The 20641-nt window shown below is 51.0% G+C and overlaps 1 protein-coding gene across 1 annotated transcript in view; it reads left to right on the plus strand.

Moving 5' to 3' along the window:
• LOC133342969 (MMS19 nucleotide excision repair protein homolog) overlaps nt 1-20641 on the plus strand; it is a 49920-nt gene that overhangs the window by 20558 nt on the left and 8721 nt on the right. Inside the window, exons 18-27 of the mRNA XM_061552373.1 lie at nt 2339-2452; nt 4694-4831; nt 6283-6376; nt 8788-8893; nt 10334-10405; nt 13740-13866; nt 14253-14362; nt 15325-15381; nt 15842-16028; nt 19621-19703. Coding sequence (XP_061408357.1) covers nt 2339-2452; nt 4694-4831; nt 6283-6376; nt 8788-8893; nt 10334-10405; nt 13740-13866; nt 14253-14362; nt 15325-15381; nt 15842-16028; nt 19621-19703 — 1088 coding nt within the window. The remainder of the gene's footprint in view (nt 1-2338; nt 2453-4693; nt 4832-6282; nt 6377-8787; nt 8894-10333; nt 10406-13739; nt 13867-14252; nt 14363-15324; nt 15382-15841; nt 16029-19620; nt 19704-20641) is intronic.

Raw genomic sequence — 20641 nt, forward strand, 5'->3', positions numbered from 1 at the left:
GTGTAGTGGTGGGCTTGCTGATGATCTGGGCGTTGTGGAAGCCGGGCAGTTTAGTGGTGGGCTTGCTGATGATCTGGGCGTTGTGGAAGCCGGGCAGTGTAGTGGTGGGCTCGCTGATGATCTGGGTGTTGTGGAAGCCGGGCAGTGTAGTGGTGGGCTCGCTGATGATCTGGGCGTTGTGGAAGCCGGGCAGTGTAGTGGTGGGCTTGCTGATGATCTGGGCGTTGTGGAAGCTGGGCAGTGTAGTGGTGGGCTTGCTGATGATCTGGGCGTTGTGGAAGCCGGGCAGTGTAGTGGTGGGCTTGCTGATGATCTGGGCGTTGTGGAAGCCGGGCAGTTTAGTGGTGGGCTTGCTGATGATCTGGGCGGTGTGGAAGCCAGGCAGTGTAGTGGTGGGCTCGCTGATGATCTGGGCGTTGTGGAAGCCGGGCAGTGTAGTGGTGGGCTTGCTGATGATCTGGGCGGTGTGGAAGCCGGGCAGTGCAGTGGTGGGCTTGCTGATGATCTGGGCGGTGTGGAAGCCGGGCAGTGTAGTGGTGGGCTTGCTGATGATCTGGGCGTTGTGGAAGCGGGCAGTGTAGTGGTGGGCTTGCTGATGATCTGGGCGTTGTGGAAGCCGGGCAGTTTAGTGGTGGGCTTGCTGATGATCTGGGCGGTGTGGAAGCCAGGCAGTGTAGTGGTGGGCTCGCTGATGATCTGGGCGTTGTGGAAGCCGGGCAGTGTAGTGGTGGGCTTGCTGATGATCTGGGCGGTGTGGAAGCCGGGCAGTGCAGTGGTGGGCTTGCTGATGATCTGGGCGGTGTGGAACCCAGGCAGCGTAGTGGTGGGCTCGTTGATCAGGAGTTTGTTGATCACGTTTCTTGAATCCCATGAATTGGGCATTGTGACGGCGTCTTAATTTGTCGTTTAAAAAAATGTATAATTGTTTCTTGCACGTGCGCGATATGTGTTGAATTGTGCATGTTGAAAGCGGATAAACAATGTCTTTGTGTGACGTGTATTCACGTGACCCCCGCAGCCACTCGAGGCGTGTACGACATTCACCACAATGGGGGGCGTAGGGAAAATCATCGTTTATCAAATTGAACCACTACCCCAAATCATAACAATTCATCTTTATGTGAGGGGGTGTGAATTCTGCCATGCTGATGCCTTTTGTGCATTGTTTGTGCCCATGATTGGCAAATGATATGAAAGTGATATGCCAACGTTATACTTGAATAGATTGAGCAGAACAATTATATATACAATCATGTTTTATTTAAAATAGTCAATTGTTGCAACTATACGTTTTCCCCCAATTATCTTTAATTGTATTATGTTGAACTTCTCTTACACCGTACGTAGCCAACCGTGCTAATCAGAGGTGCGAAATTGTCTTAATCGTGTTGCCATTTTATTCTGTTCAAATATAGTTATTTCAAATTATACAGCACCCTGTAGATAATTGCAATGAGCTCCAAATAAGAATTTGCGGCATTGCTGGGAATATAAATTAAAAAATAGGTAAACTAACGATGTCTTTTTCATAAATCCGTCTCTCCCCACAAAGTCCGATCTTTTAAACGACGCTTTCCAACAGATAAAAATGGTTTGCGATCGTTGAAATGGTACGATCGTTGGAACGCGACCAACGTTAAAACACGGCGCGACCGATCCAGACTCTCTCCTCGGGCCTGTGTGTGCCCCTTCTCATCCCCATCTCGTGCTCCATTCTATGCTGCATCCACTGCACAAACCACGGCAGATGCGGATATATCTGATGCGCAAATAGAACATTAAAAAATTAACCCGTAAAAACAAAGTTTTTCACTATAAATCCTTTATATGCGTGGCGGCTAGAGTCCTCTCGTCCTCTGGCTTGAGATGGCTGCGACCTATGGGTCAGATGATTGCCTGCCACCATTAAGCAATTGGTAATTAAATATAATTTATTTTTTCCTAAAAAGTGTAAAATTTTGGAAAAAAAATTTCACGGAAATAAATTGTCACGCACAATGAGTCTGTGTGCAAAATGTCAGCTCGATTGGATCACGGGAAGTGGGTTAAAAAACGACCGAAAGATTTGCACGGTCGTAAGCGCGCAAGCAAGCAAGCAAGTGAACTTAATATAAAGGATTTAAAAACTCTCCCAGTGTGCGACTGTGGTCCAGAACGGACCGGACAACGTATAACGACGCAATGCCCCAATCCGCAAATACGAAGGAGACATTCGAGCGATACGCTACTCCACCGATGAATCTGTGATTGTAGTTGTTGATCCCACGTCTACATCAGCCAATACGGAAGAAAGAATCCGACGACTACCCAACGTGACGCGTCGCGCCTTGTCTGGCAGATGATGAGCGCTCCAGGAAGGCCTTGCAGTGCACGGAGCGCCTGTGCTGCCACCCGCGCCTCACCTCCGCCCTCGTTCCGCACCTCCTGTCCTTCCTCGGCTCCACGGGCACAGGTCAGAGGGCGCGACGCGGCCGGCTCCATTATTGGTTTGTTTTCGTTGTTGCCGATGTTGTCGTGTTAATCGCTGTTTATCCGAAGTCGCTGTTTGTTGAAATAGTTTGTGTTGTTCGTTATATTCCCTCCTGTGGGCTTATTTTTCCGGGCGTCAGTTTTTCTGAGCATTAAAGCAGTAGGCACCGAATGGCACAGGCTCGCTTCGTGTGAAATCTCATCAAAGTTGTAAAATCATGATAGTCGTAATAATACAGCAGCCGGAATAAGCATGCGCTAATAACGTGATCGGTGCTCAAAATTAAATCCGTTGCACGTCAACGCAGAGTCTGAAGAGTACGACTTGCATCCCACTCTTTGTCAAATCGACCGAACTCAAATATAGAGGTGCGCTGGTGGATAAGATGTGACCCACCGTAGCATCATCAGTGCGTGGGCTCATTTAGTCTCGAATTGGCTTCGCATTCCTTTACATCCCGACGGGGATTAGTGCCGGATGTCACTTTTTTTTTCACAGTTTGGTGCTTTGGTCTCACCACAGCAATTATAAGAAGTCGCCCGCACGATACGCCGCCTAATTGGCTCGCTAAGTTGAGGCCCTGCCATTGTCTTTTTGTGGGTTTTTGTTTTTTCTAATTTGAAGGCTCATTTGTGATGTTTCGGTGACGGTTGGAGCAAACGTGGTGGGGGAATTCCTAACCGCCGTCCAAATGTCGCCGGGGGGGCAATTGGCCTTCGTGCCCAAACAACGGTTACTTACCAGCTGCATTCGGTGCATTGTGGGTAGAGGCAGGGCGGGGGGGGGGGTGTCGTGAACAGGAACTGCAGAGGGCTTTGTATCCCACCTTGCTTCCCGGCATCATTTTCATTGTCCACCATGATCAATCCACTGCTAGATGACAGTTTGTCCAAGCTGTTGCCCCCAACAATCTTCCCAGCACCCGCTCACGAGCCCCGTTGCACCGTAGACTCTTGCCAGAATCGCGACAGCTGCCTGATGACGCTGTTCAACGTTGTGAGATTGCTCTTCGACGCGCACCGGTGGTGCCGCTGAAACGGGCAATACATTGGCATGGTTATTCACCACGTGACAACTTCATTAATGGGCTGTGTCGGGTGGAGAAGGGTTTACGACACGCAGTTTACTACACAACCTGACTCAGAAATTGTTAATCGTAGTGTTGGCCCGTGAAAGGCATTCGCGCGCTGTATTAATTGTAATTGGCATTCGTGCAGAGAAGCCTCCTGCGTCTCAAGTCTGGTCTGGTTTTCGGGATGTTTTGCCAGTTCCTTGTTTAATGAGTTTTTTTTTTGGCTCTCTGTGTGGAAGGAAAGTGCAGTACCCAGAGAATAGCCACCATGTATGCGAGGGGATTGCACTCAAAAGTCTGCACACATGGCTGAACGCGCACCGACTTGCACTGCCGCAATATCCTGGCCACCTGCGGCCCCCAGCCGATGTGTCATTCACCAATCCTTGCCTTCCGAAGAGCTGGATTATGAGCACGAGCCACTGCGCCAACCAGTTTGTTTTTAGCGTCATTATTTCGGGGAAGATTTCCCGGATATTGTGACAAATGACTTCATGTTTATACGATGAAAAAAGTAACACGATAAAAAAACATCTCTGTACGCAGCGTAACTGCACATCAACCTTGGCCATTTTCAATCCAATTGCACGTCAAAAATGTAGGCAGCCTCTTAATTAGCAACAGGATGACATGTTGTGTTTGGAAGTGTCTGAATGCCACCGCATCTCACCAACGATTGCTGACAGGCACCATTAATGTCACGAAAGATTTTTTTTTTCTCCCTTATTCATATAGCGTGTTCAGGAGCTCTTGACGTGTGATGGGAGGCTTACATCGCATCCCAACTCAAACGTTTGAAACGGCACCCACCAGTGACATGTCCCTGTGCGGCACCAAGGTGACTGCTTTAAATTTCCACGCGATAACCCACTTCGTTGAGCTATTACTTGTGGCCAGGTCGCTTCCAAAAAAGCATAGCTCAGTGGGCCTTACCTGGTAGAGACTTTGAATACTCATAGTGCCACACCAAGCCTGTGACCAAATCACCACATCATTTGATACCGCCCATGTCTGACCGCCCCACCACACAAATTTACCTTCCAACTGGCAAGCGCGGCGTAGCGCCACGGGAAGCGGTGTGACGGTGTGGAGGGGATTCGTGGAAGGTGATCTGGTGGCTGCTTTGGGTTGTTTTTTTTTGTGGGCTCCAGAGGAAGCTGCGCTGGCGGCATGCGCCACCCTCCTGTCTGTGGCCGAGGCTCGGAGCGGAGTCGAAGATTGCCGGCGCCTCCTCTACACCACGGCCGTGCCGCACCTCCTACGCCTGGCCGTGTGCGCCACGCTCCCGCGTGAGTCTCTCCTCTCGACCCGCTCGCCACCCCCGCGTAGCGATTCATCGGTTTGTCCTGTTTACTCGCTCACTAGCTCTCCCCGATCCAGCTCGCGAGATGATTCATCGATCGGTCCACTCTGCTCTGGCCGCTGTACCTTGGCCAGCTCTCGGAAAGATGAATCGATTCGTCTTGCTTTGCTTGCTCGATTGCTCCCCGCTTTGCCAGGTCATGCTGGTTTGCGGGCACGAATACAACGGAAGCATCCAATTTTTCGTAAATCGGAAATAAGAAATGGTCTCGCGCACGACTCTGCATGTTTCACGAGCCCAAGATAAATTTTTAATCAGTTAATCGATGCATCATCGCATGCCTTGTTGCAACCAAACGGGCACTTTTTGGTTGCAACTAGGCATGTTTGTTTTGTCGACTAACATCTAATGCTCACGATGCGTGCGTAAAATTGCGCGTGTGAGAATCAGTCATGCAAACGGACATATTTCTATACTCTTTGGTTCTTTCGGTAAAGTCACGTAGATATAAAAAAAAAAATCTTAATTTTCTAGAGGCTAAAACTCAACGAGCCAAACAAACAGAGCAAACGAGATCGAAATGGGCAACAGGTGACACAGGAGACGGTTGCAGATGAGACGGACGCAACCAAAAATACAAAATGAAACAGTCCAGATGAGTCCGATCAAATGAGACCGTGCTGTTGTTAGCACGTTAACCACTAAGACCACCGCTCCCCCACACCACTTGCTGACCCACACCTCTTCCCGACACACCAGTCTGGGCTTCATTCGCCTTCGTAAAGCCCCAGCGCGCAAGAGCCGATTTCCGCAGTCGGTCGCTCGACTCCCAGCAAAGTATGCTGCAGCCCCTGGTGTCGGTCGCGGTCCCATGTGTTCTTCCACGTCTTGTGGCATTTGAATCCCGGCCGTGGATAACAACACTAGTAGGTCAGCTCGGCCTTAAATCAGTACCTGATGCTGTGTGTGCAAACATCGGGCTACGTAGTGCCGACCTCGCCCGTCCCCCTCGTGCGCCTTTTCGAATTTAATAGGCGCTCGCTCTTGACACTTGCCCCAGCAGTCTGTTGAAAGCTGCAACTGGGTTTTGGTTATCTCTGCGCGTCTCTCAGACTGTCTGGAAACTACTCCAGTCTTGGCGTCATTGCAAACGACGCACAACCACTCACATGTAGCCTACACAGTGCTGTTGTGTTGGAAGCTTGCCAGGTATCATTACATCGAGTGCTGTAATATCCTTAACACTCCCCGCCCGTGAATTGTTTTAAACATCATCTTTCAGTTTAACACGTAGGCTTTCGCGACCAATATCATCCATAATATAGGGGTTTTTTTTTGAGTCGCGTCATCTTTCACATCACAAATAATTGATTTTTCGCGTAAAAATGTTTTTTCTATTCATTTGTTTTTCGATCGCACCTTTTCTAAATTCCCCAGCGAGACGCGCCGCAGAATTCTTGCGCTCCGAGGAGGTCGTGGCTTCCATCGCGAAGGTCCTGAGCACCTTGTCGAGCCGGGCGGCGGAGAGCAGGTCTGCACTCCCACCACACGCTTACGCGCACTGAGCTCTTTCAACGAACGCCCGCCTCCGTGATCGAGAGCGGAGAGAACACTGCACGCCCCGGTCCCTCTGCCTAACGGGCCTTGCGGTGCGCTTCAAATGCCAACGTCTGTGCGATCGACCGTGATATCCGGGTTTGATGCTAGTTGTGTGTCAGTGTTGGAGGAGTTGTAGATTAGGAGTAATCTGGCTGGCCCAATGGCGAGCGCGTTTCTTCCACGGGTCACCGTGCTACTGAGCGTGCGTGGGCTTCTGCCCACAATTTGGTCGTCGTTGATCCGGCCTAGTTGGGTTTGATTGGACACGAAATGAATAAATGGAACGGTGTCGATGTGATGAGATCAAAGTGTCCATTTGGAGCTCGCAGAACAGCGCGACCTCTTCCACGGCCCATGATGATCGTGATCACAATCCATGGGGCAGATCGCCCCGTGCACATTTCGTCTTGTGTTTACACTTTCCTCTGTCTCGTGCCAATGTCCGCAAGCAGTTGGCCGCGTCTTTCTGGCGCCCATCTCTTGTGATGTCGTCGTCAAGCCATTCTCTGTGAGGTCTTCCTCTCTTTCCGGTTCGTTATATTTTTCCGACCAATAAAAATTTTAATTTTCCTGTTGTCCATCCTTCATACGTGTCCAAATAGTACCAATGTCATTCTCATCACCGCCTGCATCATCACCAGGTCGTCTTCTTCTACTTGCAACCCTTTTCTTACTTCTACGTTGGTCGCTCTTTGGGTCCAGCTTAGATGCAGGATCCTTCTGTAGCAATAATATTCGATTCTATCGCTCATGGAATCTGGAATTTCAGTGCTTCCTCCAAGATGCCTTCACGTACCCTCGAATCCACGGAGTTTTGGGGCAGCGATTTCCCACCCACTGTGCATACGAGAGTAATAAGAGCAATGTTAGATGCGTCACATTCAAACTGATATTTAATTTTCAGGGCTGGCATTTAGCCAAATTAAGCGCTGAACCAGATTTAATGCGACGTGGATTTTTTCTTATTGTATTTATGCGTGCAGTCATTTGTGGTGGTCTTGTGGAAACCGTCAACACACGCCACTTGAGGACCCGCTTTTTAATTGCATGTGGCTGCTGTAAGGTGAATGTAAACACAGAGGAGCTCAGCTGTGCTGGCTCCAGTGCTCGCTCATCTCTCCGCCAGCAGCCACCACCACCTCCTCCTCTGAGAAGGGCACTTTAAACTTAGCCTCTCCACAGTCCTTTGTCACAGAGGTTTTTTTTTTGCCCTTTCTCGCTAAGCTGGGCTCCACCTCAAAAAGAAAAGAAAGGAAATAAATTGCCCATTGTCTGGTGCCAGCGGCTGTCCAAGTGTGCCTCTTAGGGCTGCTGTCGATTTTCGCCGGCATTTTCACTAGAATTTGACAATTGGTGAACCTTTGTGCCATTCGTGCCGAGGCGTAATGAGTGCGATCACCAGCCGGCAAGGAAGCCATTAACAATGCATTTGATAAGCTCAATATATAAGTGGAAATCGATGGCCATGTCCTGTGCCTGTGTGGTTGTCATGTGTCTAGGCAGGGGGGCTCAGGGGATTTTGTCTGAAGACCTTGAGCCAGCAATAGCCTGTGCGCCGTATCGAGTGCTTTACCCGGCCTAGTCACTGCTGGGTCTGGGTTTTGATTCCTGGGGCAGGCACTGAGAAGTGTGTGTGTGTGCATGGGGAGCGGTAGTGTAGCGGTTCGCGCGCTGCGCTATGAACCTGGCGACCCGGGTTCGATTCCCGCTCACGGCCAACACCAGTGACGATTATCTGAACCGGTCCTGGGCCTCCCCTAGGTCGACTCAGCCTTAAATCAGTACCTGGTGCGGTGTGTAAACATCGCCACTGGGGAGACAAAGGCGGTCGGGCGTGGTGCTGGCCACCCACCCCCTCGTTCGTGTACCGTTCCGGCCTTCATAGGTGCTCGCTAACAGCACTTGCCCCTACAGTCTGTTAAGGCTATACGGGGGATCTTTGTCTTTGTGCATGGTGCAGCGGTTAGCGCACTGCACTACAAAATCGGCAACCAGAGTTCGATTCCTGCTCATGGTCAACACCAGTCACCGTTATCTGAGCCGGTCCGAGGCCTCCCCTAGGTCAACTGAACCTCAAATGAGCACCTGGTGCGGTGTGTAAAACATCGCCGGGCGTGGTGTTGGCCACCCTCCCCCTCGTGTGCCGTGCCGTCCTTCATAGGTGCTCGCTAACAGCACTTGCCTCAACAGTCTGTTCAGGCTACGCGAGGGCGGGGATCTTTATCTTGTCTTCTCTGTCATACTCTGCATGTGGATAATACGTACTAAAGCTGCGTTCGCCTTGACCGACCGTACAAATCCGAGCTGCCCTCCTCTGCATCCCCTCCCTCCTTGTCGCGGCAGCTGGGCGGACGGCATCGTTTCCCAAATCGTGTCCTTATTCCTGGACGGAGACCTGAGCCTCCTGCAGGAGGATGGTGCAGCCGCAGCCTCCTTCCAGCCGCTCCACGTACGTTCCCGCGTCCGCCCGAGTTGGCCGTGTGTGGGGACGTGGGGTGCGTTTGGGGCCCTGTGGGTGCCACGATGGCGAGATGTTAACTACCTCGCCTGGTATCCAGGAGATTGTGGGTTTGATCCAGACCCTGATGCCTGCTGTATTTTTGGAGTTTGCGTGTCTCTCTCCTTGTGGTCCTGTGTTTTTTTTTCTCTGGGGTGCTATCAATTTACACATGTTGAGCTATCATTTGTGGCCAGGTCGCCTCTGAAAACGAGCTCTATGTGCAGCTCAGTGGGCCTCACCTGGTGAAATATAAAAAATAGTTTTAAGATGGGATCCCAGAGATAGCAGACACGGATCACGGACAGACATGGAGAGAGATGGTCACACAGAACGGAAAGGTGTACTCGGCAGGATTCGGACACAGAGACACACAGTGAGGCAGACACGAACAGAGGGAGAGAGACACCAATACAGACAGACACACAGCGGGGAAAGGACAAAGACATGGAGAGAGACATCATGAGACAGACGCATGACAACAAAATACTGGGACACAGAGAGAAAGACACCAAGTGACACAGAGACACAGAAAGAGATAGATTATGACAAGACAGATGACGATGGTAACCACTGAGACAAAATCACAGACAGGGAGACACCGAGGGACACGTACAGAGATAGACAAAAAAATACAGTGACACAGACATGCACAGATGCGCACAGAAAGGAAGAAGAGACACAATGACACACATCTAGACAGAGACAGACAGAGATAGATCAAGAAAGACGACTGAGATTATTATTTTTATTTCCCCAAACAGGAGCGAGAGCAGTGCGGATTTACACACACACACCACGTAACGACGTCACGCACGATACACATGTGACACACAGACACGTTACACACGCATACACACGTTACACACATTATACAGACGCTACACACACACTCAAACGTTACACACACACACACACACGTTACACACACACACGTTACACACACACACTTTACCCATACACACGTTACACATGTTACACACACACGTTACACATACACACGTTACAGTTGTTACACACATTACAAACTTTACATGCACAGGGTACACACATTATACGCACGTTATATACACACGTTACACACGGTACACACACATGGTACACACACACGTTACACGCACACACACACATAATGACATCCCTGCCCGTCACTCCCGTTAGTCCATGGGGGCCACAGCAGACATCGATACCACCTAAGGTAGCGACACTTGAGTTGTGCCGACGTATTCACGTGCTTATTAAGAGTGAATGATTTGATAACACACTCGTATGAAGTAATTCTCACATAATTCACTGGAGTTGGCCACTTAAAAGAAATCGGAACCCTTGAGGTTCATGGCCCCCACGGCTGGTACCGTCGAGTAAATTGTTTGGCGTTTCCCCTCCCGCCAGGCGGAATCTCCGACGCCGCAGACGCAGCTGACGGTGCTACTCTCCGCGTGCCTCTCCTTCCTGCCCCGAACGGTACGCGGTCACCACCGTCGCCACAACCACCGCCACCGTCACAACCGCCACCACCCCCCCTCCCCCCCCCCCCCCGCTTAGAGGTGCAGCCACACCTCGTGAGCTGGGGTGGGGGTGGGCTTGAGGGTTGCCTTACAAGCGAATGGTTAGAGTACAGACATGAGCCACGAATTTCGATTTAAAGCTTTCGCGACTGCAGGGATTCATCTTCTTGGTTCTGTCGGTAATGTCACGTAGAAGGGAAATAATAAAATAATGAAACATAATAAAATACAATACTCACTATTGTATTTTTTCTCACTATTGTATTTTATTATGTTCTATTTTTATTATTTTATTATTTCCCTTCTACGTGACATTACCGAAAGAACCAAGAAGATGATCCATGTAGTTCGCCACCCACCACCCACAACTCGGCCGTGGAAAAGAGGAGTTGCACTGCAGCGTCGTTTTGTTAAGCTGCTGGTTCCGTACTGAATCCTGCTGGTTTGTACGCTTGTACCTATTTTTTTTCCATCTTTTTTTATCGCAACTCTGCGCGAGCCGGGTACAATACGCCGATCGCGAAAACAGGGTGGAGAACAGAAACTGCTCAAGCAGCAAATCCGATTTCTCGCGCAGCGGGGGGGGGGGGAGGAGATTGGCCTCGCTGCCCCCCCCCCCACCCAAGGTGGGGATCACGTGCAGGGGCACGAAGACGTACATGGGGGGAAGGGGTGAGGGGGGGAAGGAAACTAACATACTGGGGGAAGAAGAGGCCCAGGGGAAGGGAGTAGTACGGACGTTGAAGTTGTTTCGCACCGTACGTAGCGAGCCGTGCTAATCGAAGGTAGGCAGAGGGAGAAGGGGAAAAGGGGGGAACAGGAAAACTTGACAAATAAAAATAACATGCGCGCGACATTTTAGCAGTAACCTCCCACCGAGCGATGCTCCGCCCGCGCCCGTCACCGGTCGAGGGGCACCGCCAGAGGTCGCAAATGGGTTTTGATTCCTTACTCGTACCCGTACCCGGCCGCACCAGGGTCGCAAATGGGTACCCATACCCGTACCCGGCCGGGTACGGGTACCCGTTTCCTACCCGTAACCTACCCCAGTGACTCACGGCCTACCCGTACCCGTACCCGGCCGCACCAGGGTCGCAAACGGCTACCCGTACCCGTACCCGGCTGGGTACGGGTAGCCGAGTATCGGGTAGGGTACGGGTATCGGGTACTCGGTTGCGACCTCTGGGCACCGCACCCTCGTCTTTTACACCCGTCCCCACCGCCCGACGTTCCCGCCCACGCACCTCATTTCAAGCTCCGTAGGTGGGGGGGGGGGGGGATGGAACCGTCTGTTCTCAAACTCCCGTCGCCTCCCTTTCTTACGCTTGTGGCCTTAACGGCTCAATCCCTGCTTGGGCTAGAAGGGTGTTGCGGCGCTGCTGCCCCATGCAAAGGTTCCGTCATCGGCGGACGCAGCGTCGATGGGCGTCGAAGGGCGAAAACACGTGGGCTGAAGAAACGCCCAGGACTTTTGTAAAAAATGAATGTGTAGGCGTACACGCGGCTATATCGGAGGATTTAGGAAGTTGGGGGAGATGGGGAGGGGGGGTCTCTGTGTCCCGACACTCATCAGCAGCGAGTCGGTGGACTCTTGTTTGGGGGGTGGGGGAGTGGGGCGATGGGGGGGGGGGGTGTGTTTTTGATTGGAAAACCTTTTTGCTTTGTACTCGGGTTTTTAATTAACGAAGTACTGCGCCGCGTCGCGCTTTGTCATTCCAGGTAATGCGCCGACCTTGATTCGACGTGCGTGTGTATAGATTCGGCGCGGAGTCGTGCGCGTGCGTGGATTTAATCTCCAGCAGAGCCGCATTCGCTGCCACGCTGCCAAAGTGCGCGCCGTGTAATTTAGTATTAATTTTGAATCGTATCGCAGTGTTTATTAGACAAGGACCCCGATACTTCAGTACAGATTAACTCAATATTACATGGGGGGGGGCGCGCTTTGAAACTGCAAAGTGCGCGATTTAAATTTCGGTAGAAAATTTTAATTGCATCGGTATTATATTAATATTACTACTTAAAATGGGCCAATAAATGTGTGTGTGTAATGCGTGTGACGTCACTCCACATGCTGCACCCCCCCCCCCCCCATCATGAATATTCATGAGCGGGTGGATTTTTACACTCGCGCAGAAGAAGGTCGAGCGGAAAGAACATGTTTTTTTGCAAATTCGCTTTAAGTTTGACGTTTCTTTATTGAAAGTGAATCTAAAAAATAATTCTACGCAGCAACAAAGTGGATTTGCTGTCTTTATTTATTTCTTCAGCACTTGAGACAAAAGGTCAGTCTACTTTATGCTTCTACGTTATGGTAAAATGGACATTTCTCGGTGATTTTCAACATTGTATCGATTTCCAATTAATTTAAACCCCAGCGACCGAAAGCAGAAGAGAATAAAGTATCGGAGCAGTGAATTTGAACAAATTGAAGGTCAGTTATATGCAGTGCTACAGTGAAATGCAGTGAAGTGTTTGATGACATACATTTGTGCAATATTCACTGCCATTAAATTTACACAAGATACAATTATACCCTGCTCAATTTTTTTCCTAAATATTACAGCTTCCGTCCTAGGACGTGCAAAGAAGCAAGTGTATATATGAGGCTGGGAACGAACTTGTCGTTGTATTCGCTCTAATACATGGAGTCGGGGCAAAAGAATGAGGTGTGCATTTCAATTTGTCTGAATTTTATATTCGACCGCAGTGTTATACAAGATTGAAAATTTTCCATTTTCTGCCGTGATGCCGATGTATCGTTCGACTGACACCGCACCACAGATGGCGCCCCCCCCACCCCTCCCCCTCTGCTCCCCACGCATTTAAAGAGTCGGCGAGGCTTGGCGGGGGTCAGGGGGAGGGTGGGGAGCGCAGTGGTGGCGCGGTGTTTGTCGCAAATAATTTAGTCGACGCCTTACATCTCCATCCGCCTGCGATCGAATCGCCCGCAATGCGACCGATCTTGCAGCCGCATCTCGGAAGCTGCGCAGGTTTTAGCCTGCACATTGCTTGGTTGATGGATGAGTGCCGCGCACTGGACATCCGTGAAAAAGAGCTTCACAGCTGATCGGATTCTTCCAGGATAAAGATTCTGATTCTGGTTGTCGTAGGCGGCTGCAGACCTGTGCTGCGTGGTGGATAACGTAGGGCTAGTGTGCGACCAAACCCAGCGTTGCACCGTACTACGCCCCCGCGTCAACACTGCCCGCCAGCGTGGTGCGTCGCGGGTCGCCCCCCCTCCTCCCCCTCAGGCGCCATCGGATTGAACCCGCCGCCGCTGCCTTCCGCAGGTGGCCGTGCCGTCCCAGGACCGACTGCTGCGGGTGCTCGTGCACCTGTGCTGCTGCTCGCTGCACGAGCCCACCTACTCGGCCTCGGCGAGCTGTCTCGCGGCCCTGCTCAACAAACACCCAACCGGTGGGCAAGGCCGTGCACGTGGGAGTTCCTGGGGTGGTGGTGGGGGGCAGGTCGGAGACGCTGAGGGCTGCCACCCCCCCGGTTTCAAAGCTGGAGTTCGGCTCCCCGATCGCGATTAAAGTGTGGTTGAATTGGCGGCACCCATCGGTGTAGGGGAATGGCACCGCAAGTTTTCTTGTTTCATAAAAATGCCGCTGGATAATATTGTTCTGGAAAGCCAGGAGGGTGTACAGTACTTGACCTAACCGTGGAAACTACTGGATATCTGAAAAAAAAATAATATTCTGATTCTATTTGTTTGTGAAGAAACACAACGGAGGTATCTTATTATTCCATTGTATTTGGGTGTGTATTGAATACCCTCCTTAACGCGTTACACACTGCAGGGGAGGAATTGGATTCCCTGCTGGACGACTTCCTGGACAGAGTTCATCGCGGTCTTCTGCCCTCCGAGCCCGCCGCTGAGCGGAGGAGAGCCCTCGTCTCGCTGCTCTGGGTCGGTAGCTGTCTGTCCTGTTCTACCAAACAGCCTCTGCAGGCGATTACAGCTCGCAACAACAACAACAACAATGGCCGTTCACCACTAAGTGGCGGTCACGTAACCACGGCGCTTGTGCCAGGCTAGGTGCACTTTGAGGCCACGTGGTCTGTCAAAGGTCCGCTGGCAGGAGGTCACAGGGCAGACCCAGGTGCCATTGGTTGACTGACTGAGATGACTGGCTGATGCACCAACCGTGCTTGCCCACTGCCAACTTTCTGTGTTTTAGCCGCCCGCCACTCCGCTCGTTGTTGTGAGCGTCGCGCCTCTGCCCTCCGTTGTTGCTGGAGGGCGACCGTCTCCACCTAGCGTCATTCACGAACCTCGTTCACCGATCTTGACACTGCTGGTACCAGTCATCGGCCAGTCCAATCAGTGCCACATCCTGGACCAATCCATCTCTTCCCTAGCCCGCCCTACACCCATTTAGCCCCATCTGGCCAAACAGAAGCTGCTTGGGCATGCGGTGGCTTGGCATGTAGGCTACAGCTCGTACAACAAGACAAAGATCCCCCCTCTATAAGCATAGCAGACTTTTGGAGCAAGTGCTGTTAGCGAGCACCTATGAGGGACGGCACGGCACATGGGTGGATTGGTGGCCAGCACTATGCCCAGCTGCCTTTGTCTCCCTAGTATCAATGTTTACACACCACACCAGGTCCTGATTTGATGCTGAGTCAACCTAGGGGGGCCCAGAACCGGTTCTAATAGTCATCACTGGTGTTGGCCATGAGCGGCAATCGAGCTCTGGTGGCCGGGTTCGTAGCGCTCCCCCGCCCAGCTCGCGCGCAAGAACGCGATGCACACGCCTGCGGCGACGTCAATCAATCCGTTATTCAGTCATCCGGCTCGGGGTAGACGGCTCGGACAATGGATTTCCGTGTCCGTGGCACGTTCATTCCCTCCGTCTTCTCTTGCAGCTCACAAAGGCGCTGGTGATAAGATATCATCCCACAGCGACCTTCTTGGTGAACCAGGTATTGACCGCGTTTTCATTTGGACCGTTTCAAGGAGGGTGACTGCGTTATCCGTGTGTTCCTATAAGTGTCTAACACGAATGTTCACGATGTTAACTAGCTCGCCTGGAATGCAGGAGGTAGTGGATTCGATCCCGACCCTGACGCCTGCTGCTGTATATTTGGAGTTTGGGTGTCTCTCTCCCCGCGGTCGTGTGGATTTTTCTCCGGGTTCTCGTGTTGTTCACTCCACATTTACGATCAACGTGCGTTTTAGAGTATTCGGACGCTATAAAATTCCACGTGATGGAGCCACTTGGTTGAACTCTCATTTGTGATGGCCAGGTCGCTTCTTAAAGCTACACAGCTCAGTGGGCCTTACCCAGTAAAATCAAAACTAGTTTTAGTTTCGTGCCCCAGTGGGGGGGCGACATCACCCCCGGCCCTTCCTGTGATCGCCACAAACCCCCCGACCCCGCAGCTCGTACAGCTGCTGAGCGACCCGGAGCTGGGGCCGGCGGCGGCCGATGGCTTCGCGCTGCTGACGAACGACACGGACGGAGAGCTGAGCCCCGCGGCGCACGCGGACGTGCGCCCGCTCTTCCGCCAGCGCGTGTACACGGAGCACGGGCACGTGCTGCTCCTGCAGCTCGCTTCCGCCCTGCCTGGTGAGTGTCCGCCACAGCTACTCAGCCCTGACACTTAACCCTCGTCACCCAGCCCTCTCACTCTTCACCCTTAAATGTCAACCATCACTCGGCGGGGAGGCGCGGTGGTACCGCTTGTGCCTCGCAGCAACAAGGCCCTGGCTTCGGGCTTCGATTCTCCGTGAAGTTTGTATGTTCTCCCCCAGCTTGCCGTGGGTTTTCTCTGGTATCCTCCCATCGCTAAAACACACACAGTGTCAGTGGTATCGGCCGAATTAAAAGTCGTTATAATTCTTATTATCACAACACTTGTCAACTAGCCTTAACCTTAAACCGACCTCTTAACCCTGTCCAAGATGCTTAGTTCACCAAGCCGACGGTGTTTGGCGGATCACTCTTTCTCATCTCTTCCGCCGGGCCCTGCAAGGTGGTGCTGGAAAGTCCCTCTGGGCCTTCCATGACCTAAACCCAGTGCTGCATTATCCCCGTAGCAAAAGTAGCACGTGCTACTTTTTCTTCCTAAACCTTTGCCGCAGCCTATTGCCAGCAGTGATTCGTGATCACAATCTCGAAAGTTTACGTGACAATCGCCCCGAAGATAACGCAGCAGTATTCTTTAGGGGGAAACAAGTAAACCCGTAAAAACAAAGTTTTTCACTATAAATCCTTTATATGCGTGGCATCGGAGCGGCTAGAGTCCTCTCGTCCTCTGGCAGCATTAAACAATTGGTAATTAAATATTTTTTAAAAATTCCATAAACAGTGTAAAATTTTGGAAAAATTTGTTCACGAAAATGCATTGTCACGCACAACGAGTCTGTGTGCAAAATGTCAGCTCGATTGGATCACGGGAAGTGGGTCAAAAAACGACGATTTGCACGGTCCTAAGCAAGCGAACTTAATATAAAGGATTAATAAGTATAACCCGTAAAAACAAAGTTTTTCACTCTAAATCCTTTATATGCGTGGCGGCTAGAGTCCTCTCGTCCTCTGGCTTGAGATGGCTGCCACCTATGGGTCAGACGATTGTCTGCCAGTACTAAGCAATTGGTAATTAAATATTTAATTTGTTTTCCCTAGACAGTGTAAAATTTTGGAATTTTTTTTTCACGAACATTAATTGTCTCGCACAACGAGTCTGTGTGCAAAATGTCAGCTCGATTGGATCACGGGAAGTGGGTTAAAAAACGACCGAAAGATTTGCACGGTCGTAAGCAAGCAAGCAAGCACGCAAGCAAGCAAGCAAGCGAACTTAATATAAAGGATTTAAAAAAAAAGACTTGACCGAATGTGACAGGCTTGCGTGTACCGCTCGTGTATACGTGCCGCAGTGCTTTTGTCAATCCCACCGCTGCACGGAGGGCTCCCAAGCTCCGCGCGGGTCGTCGGGGTTATTTTACCCTCCGTCACCACGCGGGGTCCCGTGCGCATCGGCGAAGGCAGTGAGCAGACACTTGGGTGCATAGCCGTGTAGGACTATGGATTTGAGCAGTTTACGCCAGCTGCACCCTCCTCAAAGTGAATCTTGAAAGAGTTATTATTAATCACGTTATAATTGCGTTACGTAAGCCAAGCCTGCAAAGATCATCTCGGTGTTAATTACTAATCGGCGCCTTGGTTCAGTCCAATCAATCATTACGTTTGTAACCACTCGCAGTGAATTAGCTGATCATTATATTATCTACTTAGCCTGGAGATTAGAGAGCGGTGCTCAAACTGCACACCGATGGCCTCGCGGCAATATACCTGTCGCGCTGCAGTTAAAGGTGTTTCCATCTTCACACGACTCGCCAACCCCACCTGCCCCATGAGTAATCGCTCGACTCTGCAGGCGCGAGTCGGGGTAAACCCGCACCGATCCGGTATTTATTTCCAAATCTCTTTCTTGTCGCAAAGCAAAATCCATTGCGCTGTACTTCTGTGTACGCTCCACCGATCACACCTCCAGCAAGCAATCGCCGAATTGCCGGCGTGCACTCCGCATCTGCGATCCCCCCCCACACCACCCCCACCGCTTTCGCAAACCGGCATCGACCGGCGTGATGAAGTATGGTCAAAGTAAACCCCCCATCCCCCCAAAACCCGCACGGCACGGGGTGGGGGGGGGGAGAGACTCTCATTCAGGATGGGAATTGATGAAACGGGCTGTGCATAGACACCTCCTCCTCCTGCTGCTGCTGCTGTTGCGGACGAGCGCCAGCAACACGCGACCACCATTCGTGGGAGTGGGTCGCCTTCGCCCTAAATAGATCAATCACGACCGCCAGAGGCAGGAATCGCCCCGAGTCCTTGGCAGGAGAAGGCAGATGTGTCCTCGTGAAAAATGGATCCGTTCATATTTAGCGGCATCTACAGTCTACGCGGAAACCCTGATGAATCAAGTTTCGTGCGTGGCTCGTTTATAAAAAATAAATCAACTAGGGTTTGATTCATGTGCCCCGGGGAGGGCTTGCGCGTGCGTGCATGGGTGCGCGTGTGCGCAAGCGGTATTTGCTTAAGTAGCATGCGTGGCACTTTCCAACAAAATGCAAAAAGTATTAAAATCGATGTTCTGAAATCTGACCGACAAAATTCCATGAAAGCTGCGCTGGTTCAACAAAGACGGGAGCATCAACGGCCAAACCTCGCAACCACCGCCGCCCGCTGTAAAGAAGGGGAAATAAAATGTACATTGGGAGTCGATGTGTCATTGTTTTTTTTTCCCCCCAAGAGCGATTTCACAGAAGCATGTGGCCGTCGCAAGCTGCATTTCTAAATACCGACCCTGCCGTAGACACACTGGTTGTGATACATTTTCATTGTATAAAAAAACAAAAATTCAAGCATTGTATAATAAAAAAAAAAATCCCCCCCCCCCCCCCCAAATAAAAATAATGTTTCACACCAATAGTGCCGTGGGTAGCTGGAGGGGGGGACTCAAGCCCCCCCCCCTCCTTCTGGGTTCTTATCGTCGGGTCAAAGAACAAACAATGATGGTGCATTGCAAAATGTGTACAATGAAAGCGATTAATGGGTGTCGCTTTCAGCCTTTCCTTGTCGTACACACGGAGTGGTGGGGGGATGGTGGGGGGGGTGGTGGGGGGGGTGGTGGAGGGGGTGGTGGGGGGGGGAGGGTGGGGGGGTGGGGGTAGCTCAAAGCCGGAGCAGAATGCACGATGGGCAAACGCAGATCGTGTCGTCGTTCCTCATTCTGTTTAGCGTTTCAAATTTGTTTGCAGCTTATTAAACATCGTGTCACTTTCTGCCCACCCCAGCATCACCCGAGTTTTTGTATGGCCCCCTTTTTAAATAAGGTCATGCTACCATGTTAATAACAGACAACGGCCAAGCCATTTTTGCTTTTTTGCAATGGCTGAGCCATTTGCTTTTGCAATTGCTGAGCCTTTTGCAATTGTAATCAACGACGAGTATCTTCCCTGGTGTCGCTGGCTCTTTAAATTATTTTTGGAGGTGGGAGTGCGGGAGCGGGTGGGGGGGGGGCAGGGGTGGGGGGGGGGCGCGATAACAGCTGTGCCACATTGCTCGTGGCGGGGACCACAGTGACCGTGCATTTAATTAAAGCGCGGACGGCACTCGCTCCCCCCCTCGCTCTCTCTCTTGTCTCTCCTTGCAGATCACAAGGCGCACTGCCTGAGGGCGCTGTCACATCTACTGGGATCCCTGCCCAAGCAAGTTGTCCTCTCCGAAATGCCCACGGTGAGAGCGGTGCGAGCGACGCCCCTTTTACTTGTGGGCCCCCCCCCCGTGCCGACGTCATGGTCCAAGTTTTCCAAATTTGGGAAATATCCGCAATTCACTCGGTTGGAATATACTCCATTGGAACCTCATTTGGCAGTAAGAATATGATAATTGGTTTTTAATCCTTCTATCTGGTTGTGCGCCTTTTGGCGTCATCTGGTCCAACCCATGTGAGACTAGGCTCTAAGGAAAGCTGTCTCGGGTGTGGACCAATCAACTTCAAGGACAGTGCATACATCATCAGAGTTATTCTTTGGTTTTTTTCGGTAAAGTCACGTATAAAAATAAAATAATAAATTAAATAATAGCATACGACGTTTCGATTGCAACACAAGCAATCATCATCAGGTATAATGAAATAGCGACATAGAATATAACCAGAAAACTATAGACAGACATATAAGCAGACAGATATCACCAAGATACATAGAGAGAGCAACCCAGGTACAGAGAGAGGTGATCAGAGTTATGTTTTTTGTTTGCATTATGACTGCAGGTATTGTGGTCTATGCAAACATGACTCCTTGTAAAAAAGGTGTCAGTTTTGTTGCCAGATAGAAGGGTAAAAAACCAATTATATGGAATATACTCGGCAATCATCGCCCCGGACTGCAAAAAAAACTCCGCAGAGCCATGAGACTTTCTGTGTAAACGAGCACAAAATTAATAACATTCCCCACTAGACACGCCTGTATAAATGTACCTTGAACTTGCTTCGCGATGTATGTCGTCAACCGTGCTAGCCTCACGTCTCGTCTCGGCACGCACGGTAACGCAATTGTATCATCGTGCTTTGTTTAACCAGGTAAGAGCCCATTGAGATGATCTATTTTGACAGTGGAAAGCTGGAGACACATTAATGGGGACAGGTGCCAATTTGTACAACCGAGATGTGG

This window comes from Lethenteron reissneri, chromosome 16 (genome assembly GCF_015708825.2).
Source record: "Lethenteron reissneri isolate LAM-NWPU_2019-01 chromosome 16, ASM1570882v1, whole genome shotgun sequence".
NCBI lineage: Eukaryota > Metazoa > Chordata > Hyperoartia > Petromyzontiformes > Petromyzontidae > Lethenteron > Lethenteron reissneri.